This window comes from Camelina sativa, chromosome 13 (assembly GCF_000633955.1).
Source record: "Camelina sativa cultivar DH55 chromosome 13, Cs, whole genome shotgun sequence".
Lineage (NCBI taxonomy): Eukaryota > Viridiplantae > Streptophyta > Magnoliopsida > Brassicales > Brassicaceae > Camelina > Camelina sativa.
The window spans coordinates 21,275,312-21,287,709 of NC_025697.1; the positions used below are offsets into that span (position 1 = coordinate 21,275,312).

The window sequence follows — 12,398 nt, forward strand, 5'->3', positions numbered from 1 at the left end:
TTGAATTACTTGAATAATATGCAGAAACACAGAATCATCTTGACTTCTAACTTGAAGCACTTTGATTCAACTTGTAGTCAATCTCACTAACAGCTTATACCATTGTAGACTCACCACAATAACCTGTTTAAACAACTGTAACTAGAACAGAACCCCTGCTCAACCATCTTGTTAAAAACAGAACACACTAGCAGCTTGAAAACTCACTACTAGCAACCATTAACATATCTCTTATCAGCAAACCTTGTGATATCCGTGAGACACGTCTTTGCAACAGCTCTCACATCAAATTTAGAACCCATGATGCCTCTTTCAAGCTGTAAAAACAATCCGTAGTACTCTTCTTGTCTGCAACATCCACCAAAACGAATTTGGCCATTGCATCATTCGATTTGCAGTCTTGAGCCAAGACCTTGTAATTCTTTAAGATCATTCACCCACTGACCTGCAAAGGACTTCCCATGATTAGACACTTATGTAGACTTCTCATAATGCAACCAAGACAACTAACCAATCCACAATAGTTGTCTTCTAAATGCAGCTTAAATCTCTGCATTTTTTTTCATCCTCTTTTGGACTCCTTTTCAGTTACCAACACCAGTCTTGAGATGAGTTATTTATCAAGCTTGATATACAATGCTTCCACAGTTTTAAATGAACAGCCTTGAGACAAATTATGGAGAATTTGCACTTGTCTCTTTCAGTTTCTTCTTCAGAGAACTCACTGAACAACTGTAATGACTTCATCTCCGTTTACTTAATGTCTTCTGAAACTTTCAGAAAACCTGCAGCTCCTTAAAACTGAAGCTTGTAATTCAAATAACTCAAGCTCAAAAATTCCAAAAACACGAAGTTCAAACAAAATTCACAGGACAATTGCGAAGTTATACTTAACCAAAATATACACTAGCTCGTTTCGTTTCTATCATCGACAAAAATAAAAATCCACAGAAGTGTATACCAACTGAAATCTACACATGTAAAAGCCCNCAGCTCCTTTATAGAAACCTGCAACTTTGTTTCTGTAAGAATAATCCTTATCCTCTCAGATTATACCCGTCGAACATGTTGATAACCACCTGTTCTTGGCTTGTTCTCTTTTTAGTACATTGCACTTCCATGAATCTGAAAAAACCCAGTGAGTTAACAACTCTTTAACTCTTTCCTCTTCTGCTAAACCCTTGAGACAACATCCACAAACATAGCTCCACCAGGAATAAAAAAATATCCTTTAGGATAGGCATTGCTCTCTTGTAGCAATAATACTCCACCTGAAACTATAACCCTTGAATGCACTTTGTCTCTAAAATCCCAGCTTCACCAATCAGATTTAAGACCATTCTTCATCTTTGATCCACGATCTCATGAATCAAAAAATGAGTTACCATGACTTCTTGCTTCAGAAAGTGTGCCACAAATGGGACACATGCTTCTTTCTTCCTGCAGCCAATCTCAACAGATCCATTTGCAATTAGAAAACCACTAAGAACTTTGATCTACAGTCTTGTCTCATCTTCTTGGAACAAACTCTATAATCTGATAATGCCACAACTTAGGCTGAAACACCACCAAACCATACTTTAATTCCCCAAAACAAATCTTGTACTTTCCACACAAAGCCACCCCATACTTTCCTTGTACCGCTGTTCAAAGGAACAAAAAACACGCAACTTAACCCCCTTTGATGCCAAACACCCTCCCGGTGCCTAACACCCTCTCGGCTAAGAAGACTTTCGACACAAAAAAATAGTATAGCCAATTGCATACCATCATATACTTCTCTTGAAGCTTGAAGATCTGATTCAAAATACATGATACTCTCAGAGTAACCAATGCTCCACTTGAGACAAGAACTCCTTCTCACAGATTCACTCCAACAAATGCTTCATGCGTTTCACAGAACACAAATCTGCTTAAAACCTGAATCTATGCTGCTGCTACACTGTTTAAGAGCTTCCACTCTTTAAACAAGAGCGTCCTAGCAACCACTCAAGCTCACAAGAGCAAGTTCATTGCATTCCCTCTTAAAATAGCAATGAATATGAGTGTTACTCCTTCAATCCTTCTGCTTTAACAGAACATTTTCAGACAGCAACAAGAACATCATCTTCATTGCACTCCCTCTGAAAATAGCAATCTCGTAGCTTCACGTTCTATAATGATCCACAACCTGCAGACTCATCATTCACAAGAACTAACAGCTAACCAACAGAGATAAAACCTGCAACAAGAAACCCCATTCAAACTCAAAAGCCACTGAAGTTTTCATAACTGTTTCTGTCTTGACCGAACAGAAAACCATTTGCTCCATCACCATTCTGCAACCTCCTTTAACTGACCCAAGAATACCCTTACTGATACTCACACAGCCATAAAACACCCATAAGTTACCGGGCTAGAAACATGATAGTTAGAACACCACCTTGAACTGACTTTACCAAAACTGAGACTGAAACTTGATTTAACTCCTTGTGACTGCAGCGGAATCTCCCAGAACTTGAGTCTTGAAATTGATGTTTTAATTCTGATATTGAGTCACAGACTTGTACTCATCATTTCAGAATCACTAAACCAGCTGATGCTTCAGAATAAACCTTCAGCTTACACCAATCTTCAATCGGTTTCTTTAGCAGTGATAGAAAGCTTATCTCTTATCATATGCTTCTTGCTTATATCTCTGACTTTACTTCTTATGTTTGCAGCATTCTGACTTGTGAGTGATATTCTATCCTTCTCACTATGCTGCAGCTTCTTGTACCTTTTAAGAAGTTAGAGGAAAACCTGATTTCATGACCTTGAAATCACGTCACTTGATTCACACTTCTACCATGAATCACTCCTTTAGATACCATCTTCTTCACATCTCACTTTCACACTTAGTTACACAACAACCTACGCTAAGCTTGTCTTTTAACAACTTCAGCTTCTCAAGAATCTTTTGTTACGCCACCTAAGATCTTTCCAGATCCTTTAATGAATGAGGTAACATCTTACCAAAGAAAAACTGTACTCGAGATGTTGTGAGTGAGATGCACCATGAATCACCAGAATGTGTCATACAACTCCTTCCACTCTCGTGTCATTCACCAAAAAAAAATAGCTTTGCTATCAGCCTGAGACAGTCTTGTCTCCATGACCTTTCTCAAAACCTGAGAATAACCCAACGATGCTTCACCAAGAAAGAGTCTTAAGGCATCTTTCTCTCCTCTGCACCATTTACCAAGAGCTTTTGCTTTGTTGTTCCAGTTGAGACGCTTCTTGTCTCAGCACAACCAAGCTCTTCCAAGGAAATGACGTGGATACTTAAGTGAGCAGACCTATGCAGCTCAAACCTTCCAAAGGTCCAACCTTTATCATTTCTCTTCACTTTCCTTCTTTCTCTAGATCTCCTCTCTCTTAGATCTGAATCTTCTTTCTCTCTTTTTTCCTTTCTGCTGCTACTGGATCTGAAACTTTCTCTCTTGAGAACTCAGTCATCCTCACAGCTTCTTCACTCAGGCTTAGAATCTCCTCATAAGCCACGGATTTCTCCTTGCATAAAGCACATCCTCCATGACCATCAAAGCGTTCAACTTTCTTCTTGATAAAACATGGTTCTTGGCTTAAGAGAACCATACAACACAAAACCTAGGGCTCTGATACCAATATGTTAGGATTCATAGGCTCAAAACACGTTTCCTTTAAGAGCATGAACACCAACACACCAAGATATAAGTTGCTTAAGTCAAAACAGAGAAGCTTTCTTGTTTGTTGCAGCAAAAACAGAGCATAGAGAGATTAGAGAAGAGAGTAGAGAAGAAGATGGGAGCACACACACATTTAACGAGTTCAGTAGTGTCAATGTGACACCACCTACATCTCGCCGAGACTCTTGCTCGGAATCCACTAGAAGAAGAAACATAGATACAAATTACAAGTGTCTCACTCATAAACACTCTTTGTATCAACCTATGTTCTAATGAGAAAAAACACTCCCCAAAGCTAAAGCTTTTACATGTTTTCACTCACCCTTCTGGCTACATTGTGTGCTACATAATGCGGCTCCATGTGGCTGCATTGACTCTCTCACGACCTCATCTTCAATTTATATTGGAGACCTCCTCAACCCTAATGCACAAAGAGACAAAACACAAAGGCTCCTCTCTTGTGGTCCCAAAAGTAACTTAACCAAACTTCAAGTTGACTAGAGTTAACCTTGGGTTACTTTTAATTGCCTTTTGCTTGAGAAACATGTTCTCACATCAACAGATAAGATAGAAGTATAGAACTATATAAATATCTTGACCTTATCAAATAATCAATAAGACATGAGTTATACATACTAAATCCATTTTTAAAGTGTCTATATGGAGATAAGTTTAATCAATTAATCTGAATATTTAACAGAACAAACAAACTGGTAATAAATTAAAACAAGTAAATGTGTTTTCATTTCTTATACTCATCTTCTTGGTTTCACTTCTTTATATGCAAACCATGAAAACACTTCAATTAAGAGGAATAGGGCTATTATATATGTAAGGGCCAAAAAAACACAAAAAAGAGAGACAACAACTTCGATAAATTAATGTCAACCTCGTGGGCATGGATCATCTCTTCAGGATTAGTCGGAGTCATCTCACTGATGCTCCGATCGGTATCAAACATCTCCGTCACCGGAGCTCGCTTCTTTCTCCCTACTTTAAACCCTCTTTTCATCATCAACGGCATCATCTTCATCCTCGCAGCCTCCGCTACAGTCTTTGGCAACGGTTCAGATCACTCTCCGGCAACAAACCATCACCATGATGATGATACCTATCATCGTTATGAACAAGATGATCATCATAACCATGACCGTGACCGTTCTTCTAATAACTCATCCAGTTCTTCGTTTGGTCAATACAATAATAAGGTTCAAGAGAAAGAAAAGTTTCCGGTGAGATCAGAGAGTGGAGGATCTTATGGGGTTTCTTCTCCGGAGGTTCGTTTTCCTCCAACGGCGCCGGAGAAACTCGTCGGTATCCGACGTCCACCTACTGCTCCAGTAAAGACTTTTCCACAAGGTATCTATCTATTATAGTATTATTACGTGCCGTCTCAAAATAGTTGTAGTTTCTCTGAAAGTTCTTTTATTATGATGTTTCAGTTTATTTATATAACAACATATCCAGAATTTTCTTGTATAAACTGAAAATGGTAAAAGACTATAAAAAACAAAAGAAAAAGAAAAGAAAAAAATTAGAAGGATTTTTAAGAAATTTAATAAATTTAACTTCATGTTTTTTTAAACGAAGAATATGAGACTTAATTTAGGGTAAATAAAGTTGAACTTGATGAATAAAGTTAGGGTATATATATAAAGTTAATTTATTCATCTAAGTTGAACTTAATGAATAATATAATTAAGTAATTAACTATATCAACAGATAACACATCCGGTGACGAGAACGAGACAATGGACGAGATGTGGGAGAGAGTCAAAGCTGAAAAGCAACCAAAGAAACCTAACATGTTGCAAGACACAACAATGCCAACGTCACCGTCACGGTCACAAGTCAGGAGGTCTACTCCGTCTTTGTTGTCACCGCAGTCACCGTCACGGTCACAAGCCAGGACGCCTACTCCGTCTCTGTCGTCGCTATCGCCTGTTAGACCGCGTTTAGTTCCAACACTGCCGTCGCCATCTCGAGCGAGGAGGCCTACTCCGTCTTTGTCGTCGCTATCGCCTGTTAGACGGCGTGTAGTTCCAACATCACCATCACCATCTCGAGCGAGGAGGCCTACTCCATCTTTGTCTTCGCTGTCATCGTCATCTTCGCTAGCGAGGAGACCTCTTTCTTCATCTCCGGCACGGCCGGGAATGAAGTTGATGGAGAGGATTCCGTCGTGGGTGAAGTTGAAAAAAGAGTTATCAATGGGAAGAGACGAGCTAAACTCACGAGTAGAAGCTTTCATTACAAAATTCAAGGATGAGATGAAATTGCAAAGGTCGGAGTCTATAAGACGTTTCAAGTCTTTCCGTGGTCGCGGTGACGACTAGTCTTCTTCATTGTATCATATCTGGTTGGTTAGATGTATGTTATAGTAATTAAGACATGTGTATGTCTTTAGATTTAATTTTGTATGTCTAAGATTAATGGACCATTGTCACACACAAATATCTTTTACTTTTCTGAAAATGTGAATGACCTTTTTTTAATCACTATATATTGTTATAAAATTTTTCTATATTATTTTATTGTGAAAAAACCATTTTCTTTAGCTCTAGCTCCTATTTGGTTGTGGTTATTATGAATCCCATTTATAATGATTTAAAGAATAAAATTTACATGTTACAATCTTGGTTAAAGATGAATACAAAAGTAATTTCATATTTTCTACAAAATTTTTTTTCAAAATCTTTGTTTTCTAAACTCTTTTTTGGTCATTCATCAGATTCACTTTTATGTCTAAACCATTTTCGTAAAGGGCTATTTCATACTGTTTTTCTCGTTTACGCATTATTTTATACAAAAAAATTTGCTTCTTTAATCTTTAAAGGGATTTTGGCAAAAGTAACAAACAAAAAAACTAAGGTCATGAATGGTTGGTAGTTTTAAAATAGTTTTTAGATTGTAGTTTTTGGTTTTTGGATTTTACAAAAAAAAAATCTATATATAATAACAATTCGAATAAATGCGACCAACAATTGTGTTTTTTCAATCTTACCATTTGGATATTTTCCGAAAAGTCGTGATGGTTTATTAAAACGGTTACTTATGAAAAGTTACAACTGTTCACTATAGAGTTGTGTTTATTGGAATATTCGTATCTTTTGAAATCTCTATATATTTGTCTGTTTGAACTGTTTTCATTTTTTTTTGCCATGACACAAAATAATATAAATTTTCAATTTCAACAGCTTGTACTGCTTTCTAAATTATTCTCTAGCATTCATTCTTTTAAGAGTAAAGAAATTCCTCTAGTTCTTGATTTAACAAAAGATTTTTGGAATGATGAATCTAATTTACAACTTTTAGTTAATTTTAAATATAAAAATTTAATAAAAATACCTAGAGTTTTTTTCCAACAGTTAGATGGATTATATAGTGAGTTTTTGAATTTGACATTTTCAATATGGTAATAAAGATGTCTTTTATTTAAAAGCAGTTTATATGGATTATTAGGTTTATTCAAGTGCAAACAGTTGCGATTTTTCGTAGTACCTTTTTCGTAAAACTTTTGTTTTTATTTGTTTTTTAAAAAGAAATTCAAACGGTTGTATCAGTTCATTGTAGAGTTGTGTCTTTTTACTATATATATTTTATTTATATGTTTTCATCACAACTTTCGTTCTAATAGGTGTATGACGTCATTGACGTGTATCTATTTAAATAGTCATGTCTTTGAACTCTCTTTATATTTGTCTCATCATCAGTAACCAACAAGTTCGTTGAAATAAAATTTTTATTTTATGTTGAATCTAAACAATTGAATATTAATATCTAATATTAATTTTAGAAATGATTATAGCAATAGAGAAAATTAATACAACTTAATATAGAATTTACAGTTGCGTCTATTTATCATAACTTTTCATTAAAACAATATTTTAATATTTAATATTTAAAAGTAATAATAACAATCTGAATAAATGCGAACAATAGTTGCGATTTTATATTATTTTTTTGTGAAAAATTGTTTTTATTTGTTTTTTTAACTCAAACAGTTGTATATGTTCATTGTAGAGTTGTGTCTTTTCACTATCTTTTATTCATATTTTTTCATCACAATTTTTCGTTCTAATAGGTGTATCTATTTAAATAGTAATGTCTTTTGAACTTTCTATAAAATTGTCTCGTCATCAATAACTAACAAATCATAATTCATTGAAACAAATTTTCCGTTTTATGTTGATTTAAATAATTTGAATATTAATATCTAATATTCAATGTTATTCTATAATCTAACTAAAATTTTATAAATGATTATAGCAATATAGAAATTTAATAAAACTTACTATAGAATTTACAGTTGCGTCTATTTATCATAATTTTTTGTTAAAACCCTATTTTAATATTTAAAAATTATTTTATCATGGTTTTGAAAGTTGTGTATTTTAATTTCAATTTTTCTTTGATATAGTTTAACTCATTATTAAATACATTTTTAATTATAATTATTTAATAAAAATTACATTTACTCATTACAACCATTAGTTTTAATTGTAGCTCTTTGCCATAATTCTTCATAAAATATCTTATATATTTATAATACTTTAAATATTCTACATAATATTTTTTGTTTATAAGTTTTCATTTTGATGGTTATGTTGTTAGTAACAGTTTATGTTTAATGTTTATGTATTCAAACTATTCTATTACATTCAAATGAATTCATAATGTATAATTTTAAATTTTAAATTTATTTACTTTTTCTAAAATAATTCCCCCGCGACATCGCGGGGGGGGGGTCTGAGTCCTAGTAATAATAATAACAAATTTAAAATATAGAAAAATGTCAAGTAAATTGTTTTTATAGGAAAAATGAAAAACTCAAATAAGATGGTTTTTAGATTATTAATGAAAATTGTTAAAATCTTCTAAAAACTAAATTCTCTAAATTTTAGAAAAACCATTTTGGCAAAATCTTAACAGATAAAAAAAGAGATTCTCAAAATCAAAACAAAAAAAAAACCAATACAAAAACTATACACATTGAAGGCCAAAGTCAATTAGCATTGTTTATACTTTATAGACCCACCCTGATCCGGTAGTAAAACCGGTTCGACCACAATCAAATTAGACACCGGTCCAAGATTTATTCAAATTAATAATTGTAATCTTCTTCTTCTTCCCTTCTTCACCAAATTCCCCAATCAGAAAAAAAATTATCGTCCTCCGTTGAAATTTCTCAGGTCAGTTTTTTTTTTCCCCTCTTTTACTCTAAAGTCGTCCTTCGCTATGGATTTTTTTTCTTCTTTCAGATATTGCCCATGTGTTCAATCTCGAATCACTAATCAAATGTATTGTAAATTTCCCCTAATTTACTTGAATTTAGGGTTTTGAATCGACCCCAATCACCTTACAAGAGTCTTGAATCAAGCCATTAATCCTCTAAATTTTTGCTTAAAATTTGGTACAGATTGATTCGTTTATACTTTTGGTAAAGATCAAATTGAAGCGAGCCTCTGTACTCAAGTCTCCTTCGTGTAAGTACCGTCTCCATTTTTGTCTCGTCTTCTAATCGTCGTTGACTCTGTTAGCGAGTGAGATTTAGGAATGCTTTAGTGAAAAAGTGCTTAGCTTTTTATATGAGTCTTCTTCTTTGCTCGATGGTCATCTGCTCAATTTTGTAACTTTGGGTGTATGTTAAGATATTGGAAGCTTTAGTGGAGAGGTTAGCTTCTTAAAAATGTTTTAGAGATGATTCGATTTGGTTTTCCATTTTCTTCTTCGTTTGAGTTTTTCTGATCAAATCTCAAACTCATATCACTGTGTCTGAGGAATTTAGAGTTCTAACTTTGAGTCTGTTGGATCAAGAAATCTGAGATTTTGATTGCTTCTAACAAGATTTAGGTGAAGAACTATTGCTAAAATTAGATGTTTTCTTCTATTGATACAGTAAGGAACCTCTTGCTCTAAAGATTAAAAAAAAAAAAAAAGATGACAGAGGTCAAGTTATGGAACGACAAGCGAGAAAGAGAGATGTACGAGAATTTTGCAGAGCTTTTTGCGATCATCAAAGCCACAGAGAAGCTCGAGAAAGCTTATATAAGAGACCTAATCAGTCCTTCTGAGTACGAATCTGAATGTCAGAAACTCATTGTCCACTTCAAAACACTATCCGCTACACTCAAAGACACGGTGCCAAACATCGAAAGATTTGCAGACACGTACAAGATGGACTGTCCAGCTGCTATATACCGCCTGGTGACATCAGGTCTTCCCGCCACAGTGGAACACCGAGCTACCGTAGCAGCAACTACTTCCAACTCTGCATCCATCGTTGCTGAATGTGTACAGAACTTCATCACGTCGATGGATTCGTTGAAACTAAACATGGTGGCTGTCGATCAGGTGTATCCTCTCTTGTCTGATCTGTCGGCTTCTCTCAACAAACTGAGCATTCTACCGCCGGATTTCGAAGGGAAGACGAAGATGAAAGAATGGCTTTCGAGGTTGTCTAAGATGGGAGCAGCTGATGAGCTTACGGAACAGCAGTCAAGGCAACTTCACTTTGATCTTGAGTCATCTTACAACTCTTTCATGGCAGCTTTGCCTAAAGCTGGTAACTGAATCCAGTGTAGTAGGTTTGCTCTCTTGTTTTTGTGTCCATGGTCTTTGTTTTAATACTAGTTTAGTAGTAATTCCAAAGAGAGTTTTACACGTTTGACGGTTTGAGGAGTTGAGTGTGCCATATTTTGGTTATATGAAAAATACAAATTACAAGTACTCTCGTTCGTGCTTTATTCGGCGTTATTATTCTTCAAAACGCAACACTTCACATTTTTTTTTTTTTTTACCTCACATTTTTTATTATTTTAGACTCTGTTTTTTTACAAATTAAAAAAAAAAAAAATCACGGCGATGTCATCATCATCATCAAAGTTTATGCAATATTTTGAATCATCAATCAAATCTTTTTAGTTAAGAAGCATATTATTTAAATTGATATTAATTGGGAAGTAACTGGATTATACTTGTCACAAATCTAATAAATAGACGATTCTCTCTAGATATGCTGCTTCATACGTGACATAACCTAACAGGTGCCTTGATTAATGCTCTTCTTCTTGCCATTCTCTGGGCATTCTTTATTTTCACAGAAACATTCCTCTCATTAAAAAATTTCCAAATCCAAAATGAACCATAGAAGAATCCATATATGGTGCTAGCTAGTAGACCTGTCACCCAATTCCCATAATTTGTTATCTCAATATTCTATCTACTGAGGGAATTTGCAATGGAACAAGATATGTATAATGTATTATAGGATTTGTTACCTCAAATTGAATATTTTACCTTAATTTAAGACACATTAATGATTTTTTTTTCTGAAAATATTTTTTAAGCTGAACAACCAAAATAACAGTTGAAATTTTCTTATATATTTCATTGCCTACCTAAATTTTTGAACATTAGTATTATTATTATTTAGAGAAGAAAAAAAATTCACCAATGAATAATGCTCATGGACTTTGACATAAACCGGATCAAAACTAAACACGGTAATAATACTCTAATTTTCTGTGCTGCATCACTTTGTATCCCAAAGTCCCTCTATCTTTTATGACAATCCCAAACTTTTTAATTCCCCAAAAATAAAAATTTCGATTATTAAAAAATCTTAACCGCAAAGCATGGCATTATTCGTAAATTCCCAAAACTTTTCAAAAAAAAAAAAAAAAAAACTTTTAAAACAAAAACTTTATATTCACACGTGGAGAATCAAGTTGATCGCCGTCAGCCTCCTTTTTAACAGAATCCAATGAGAAGAGAGCAGTAGTAGCAACACAAGTCAACCTTCCTCACAAAGCTACAAAATCGCACCGTTGAAAACACGTGTCGCACGATTACCAAAAAGACACACCGATTAACCCGTGTTCGTCACCTCACGTGATTCATCACTCCACCGTGATTAAAAAACCGACACTGCCCTTTTTCTATAAGCCAGCCGAAAAAGACCGACCGACCACGATCACCACTTACTCACTTACCCAATCATAGAACTCCACGTGTCATACTTTAATTTTTATTTAATTCACCGGCAAACACGGAAAAAAAATGGAAGGTTTTTTTATAAGTAAGCTGATCCATTCGAGCTTTTTTATTCTTTTTTTTTTTTCCACTTCTTCCTTAATTCAATTTTTTTCCTCTCTCTAATCAAATCTTTAGTTTCAGATTCTGAAACGATTTACATAATTTTTTTAGTTTCTTACTTCTGTTACACAGAAAAATAAAATCTTATCTTGGATCTTTGGCTGTTGTATGATCCATCCCTTAGCTTTTCTTTCTGAATTCAGTTTATAAAGTTATGGCGTTTGTGAGTGGCGGTGGTCGGTTTGAGGTTATCAAGTCGAAGCGTGACTATGAGGTATTAGGGTTAGGGTTTGTTAGGTTTACTAGGGGGTTAGGGAGGAAAAGGATTCTCATATCTAAATCATCAGCTCCGGTTAATAATGATTCATCGCCGCCGGAAGAATCTAATCGCTCTCTTCTTGAATCACTTCATCAAGATATTTTGGTATGTTCCATTTAATTTTATTGTAATTTGTGTGATTAGTTTTTGGTTAATTTAGGATTTGATTTTGATTTCTGTTTTGCAGATTCGAGTGCTTTGTCATGTGGATCACGAGGACCTAGAGACACTAAAACTTGTATCTAAAACAATACGAAAAGCTGTAAGTCTTTTTTTTTTTTTTTTTTTCATTCAAG

General features: G+C 34.4%; 3 protein-coding genes across 4 annotated transcripts in view; all 3 read left to right on the top strand.

The window, feature by feature from the left end:
• Positions 4,343-6,178, top strand: LOC104737365 (probable serine/threonine-protein kinase samkC). The gene is made up of 2 exons (XM_010457532.1): positions 4,343-5,045; positions 5,409-6,178. Exons 1-2 carry the CDS (start codon positions 4,568-4,570, stop codon positions 6,020-6,022), a joined length of 1,092 nt encoding a protein of 363 aa, XP_010455834.1. The 5' UTR covers positions 4,343-4,567; the 3' UTR covers positions 6,023-6,178.
• Positions 8,771-10,432, top strand: LOC104737366 (vacuolar protein sorting-associated protein 28 homolog 2). 2 transcript variants are annotated; one of them, XM_010457533.2, is made up of 3 exons: positions 8,771-8,878; positions 9,106-9,172; positions 9,586-10,432. In XM_010457533.2, the coding sequence occupies exon 3, from the start codon at positions 9,627-9,629 to the stop codon at positions 10,257-10,259; it is 633 nt and encodes a 210-aa protein (XP_010455835.1). In that variant the 5' UTR covers positions 8,771-8,878; positions 9,106-9,172; positions 9,586-9,626; the 3' UTR covers positions 10,260-10,432. The 2 variants fall into 2 exon arrangements, with proteins under 2 accessions (XP_010455835.1, XP_010455836.1); XM_010457534.1 differs by lacking the exon at positions 8,771-8,878 and adding an exon at positions 8,889-8,986.
• The window catches only part of LOC104737368 (F-box protein At4g05010), a 7,563-nt gene continuing 6,928 nt past the window's right edge, over positions 11,764-12,398 (top strand). The window contains exons 1-2 of the mRNA XM_010457535.1: positions 11,764-12,207; positions 12,290-12,364. Of these exons, the coding sequence (XP_010455837.1) occupies positions 11,998-12,207; positions 12,290-12,364 (285 nt within the window). The 5' untranslated portion in view covers positions 11,764-11,997. The remainder of the gene's footprint in view (positions 12,208-12,289; positions 12,365-12,398) is intronic.

Coding starts and splice junctions, on each gene's coding strand:
- LOC104737365 (XM_010457532.1), top strand. CDS start 4,568: ATGTCAACCTCGTGGGCATGGATCATCTCTTCAGGATTAGTCGGAGTC. Junction 5,046..5,408: donor AGTAAAGACTTTTCCACAAG/GTATCTATCTAT, acceptor CTATATCAACAG/ATAACACATCCGGTGACGAG.
- LOC104737366 (XM_010457533.2), top strand. CDS start 9,627: ATGACAGAGGTCAAGTTATGGAACGACAAGCGAGAAAGAGAGATGTAC.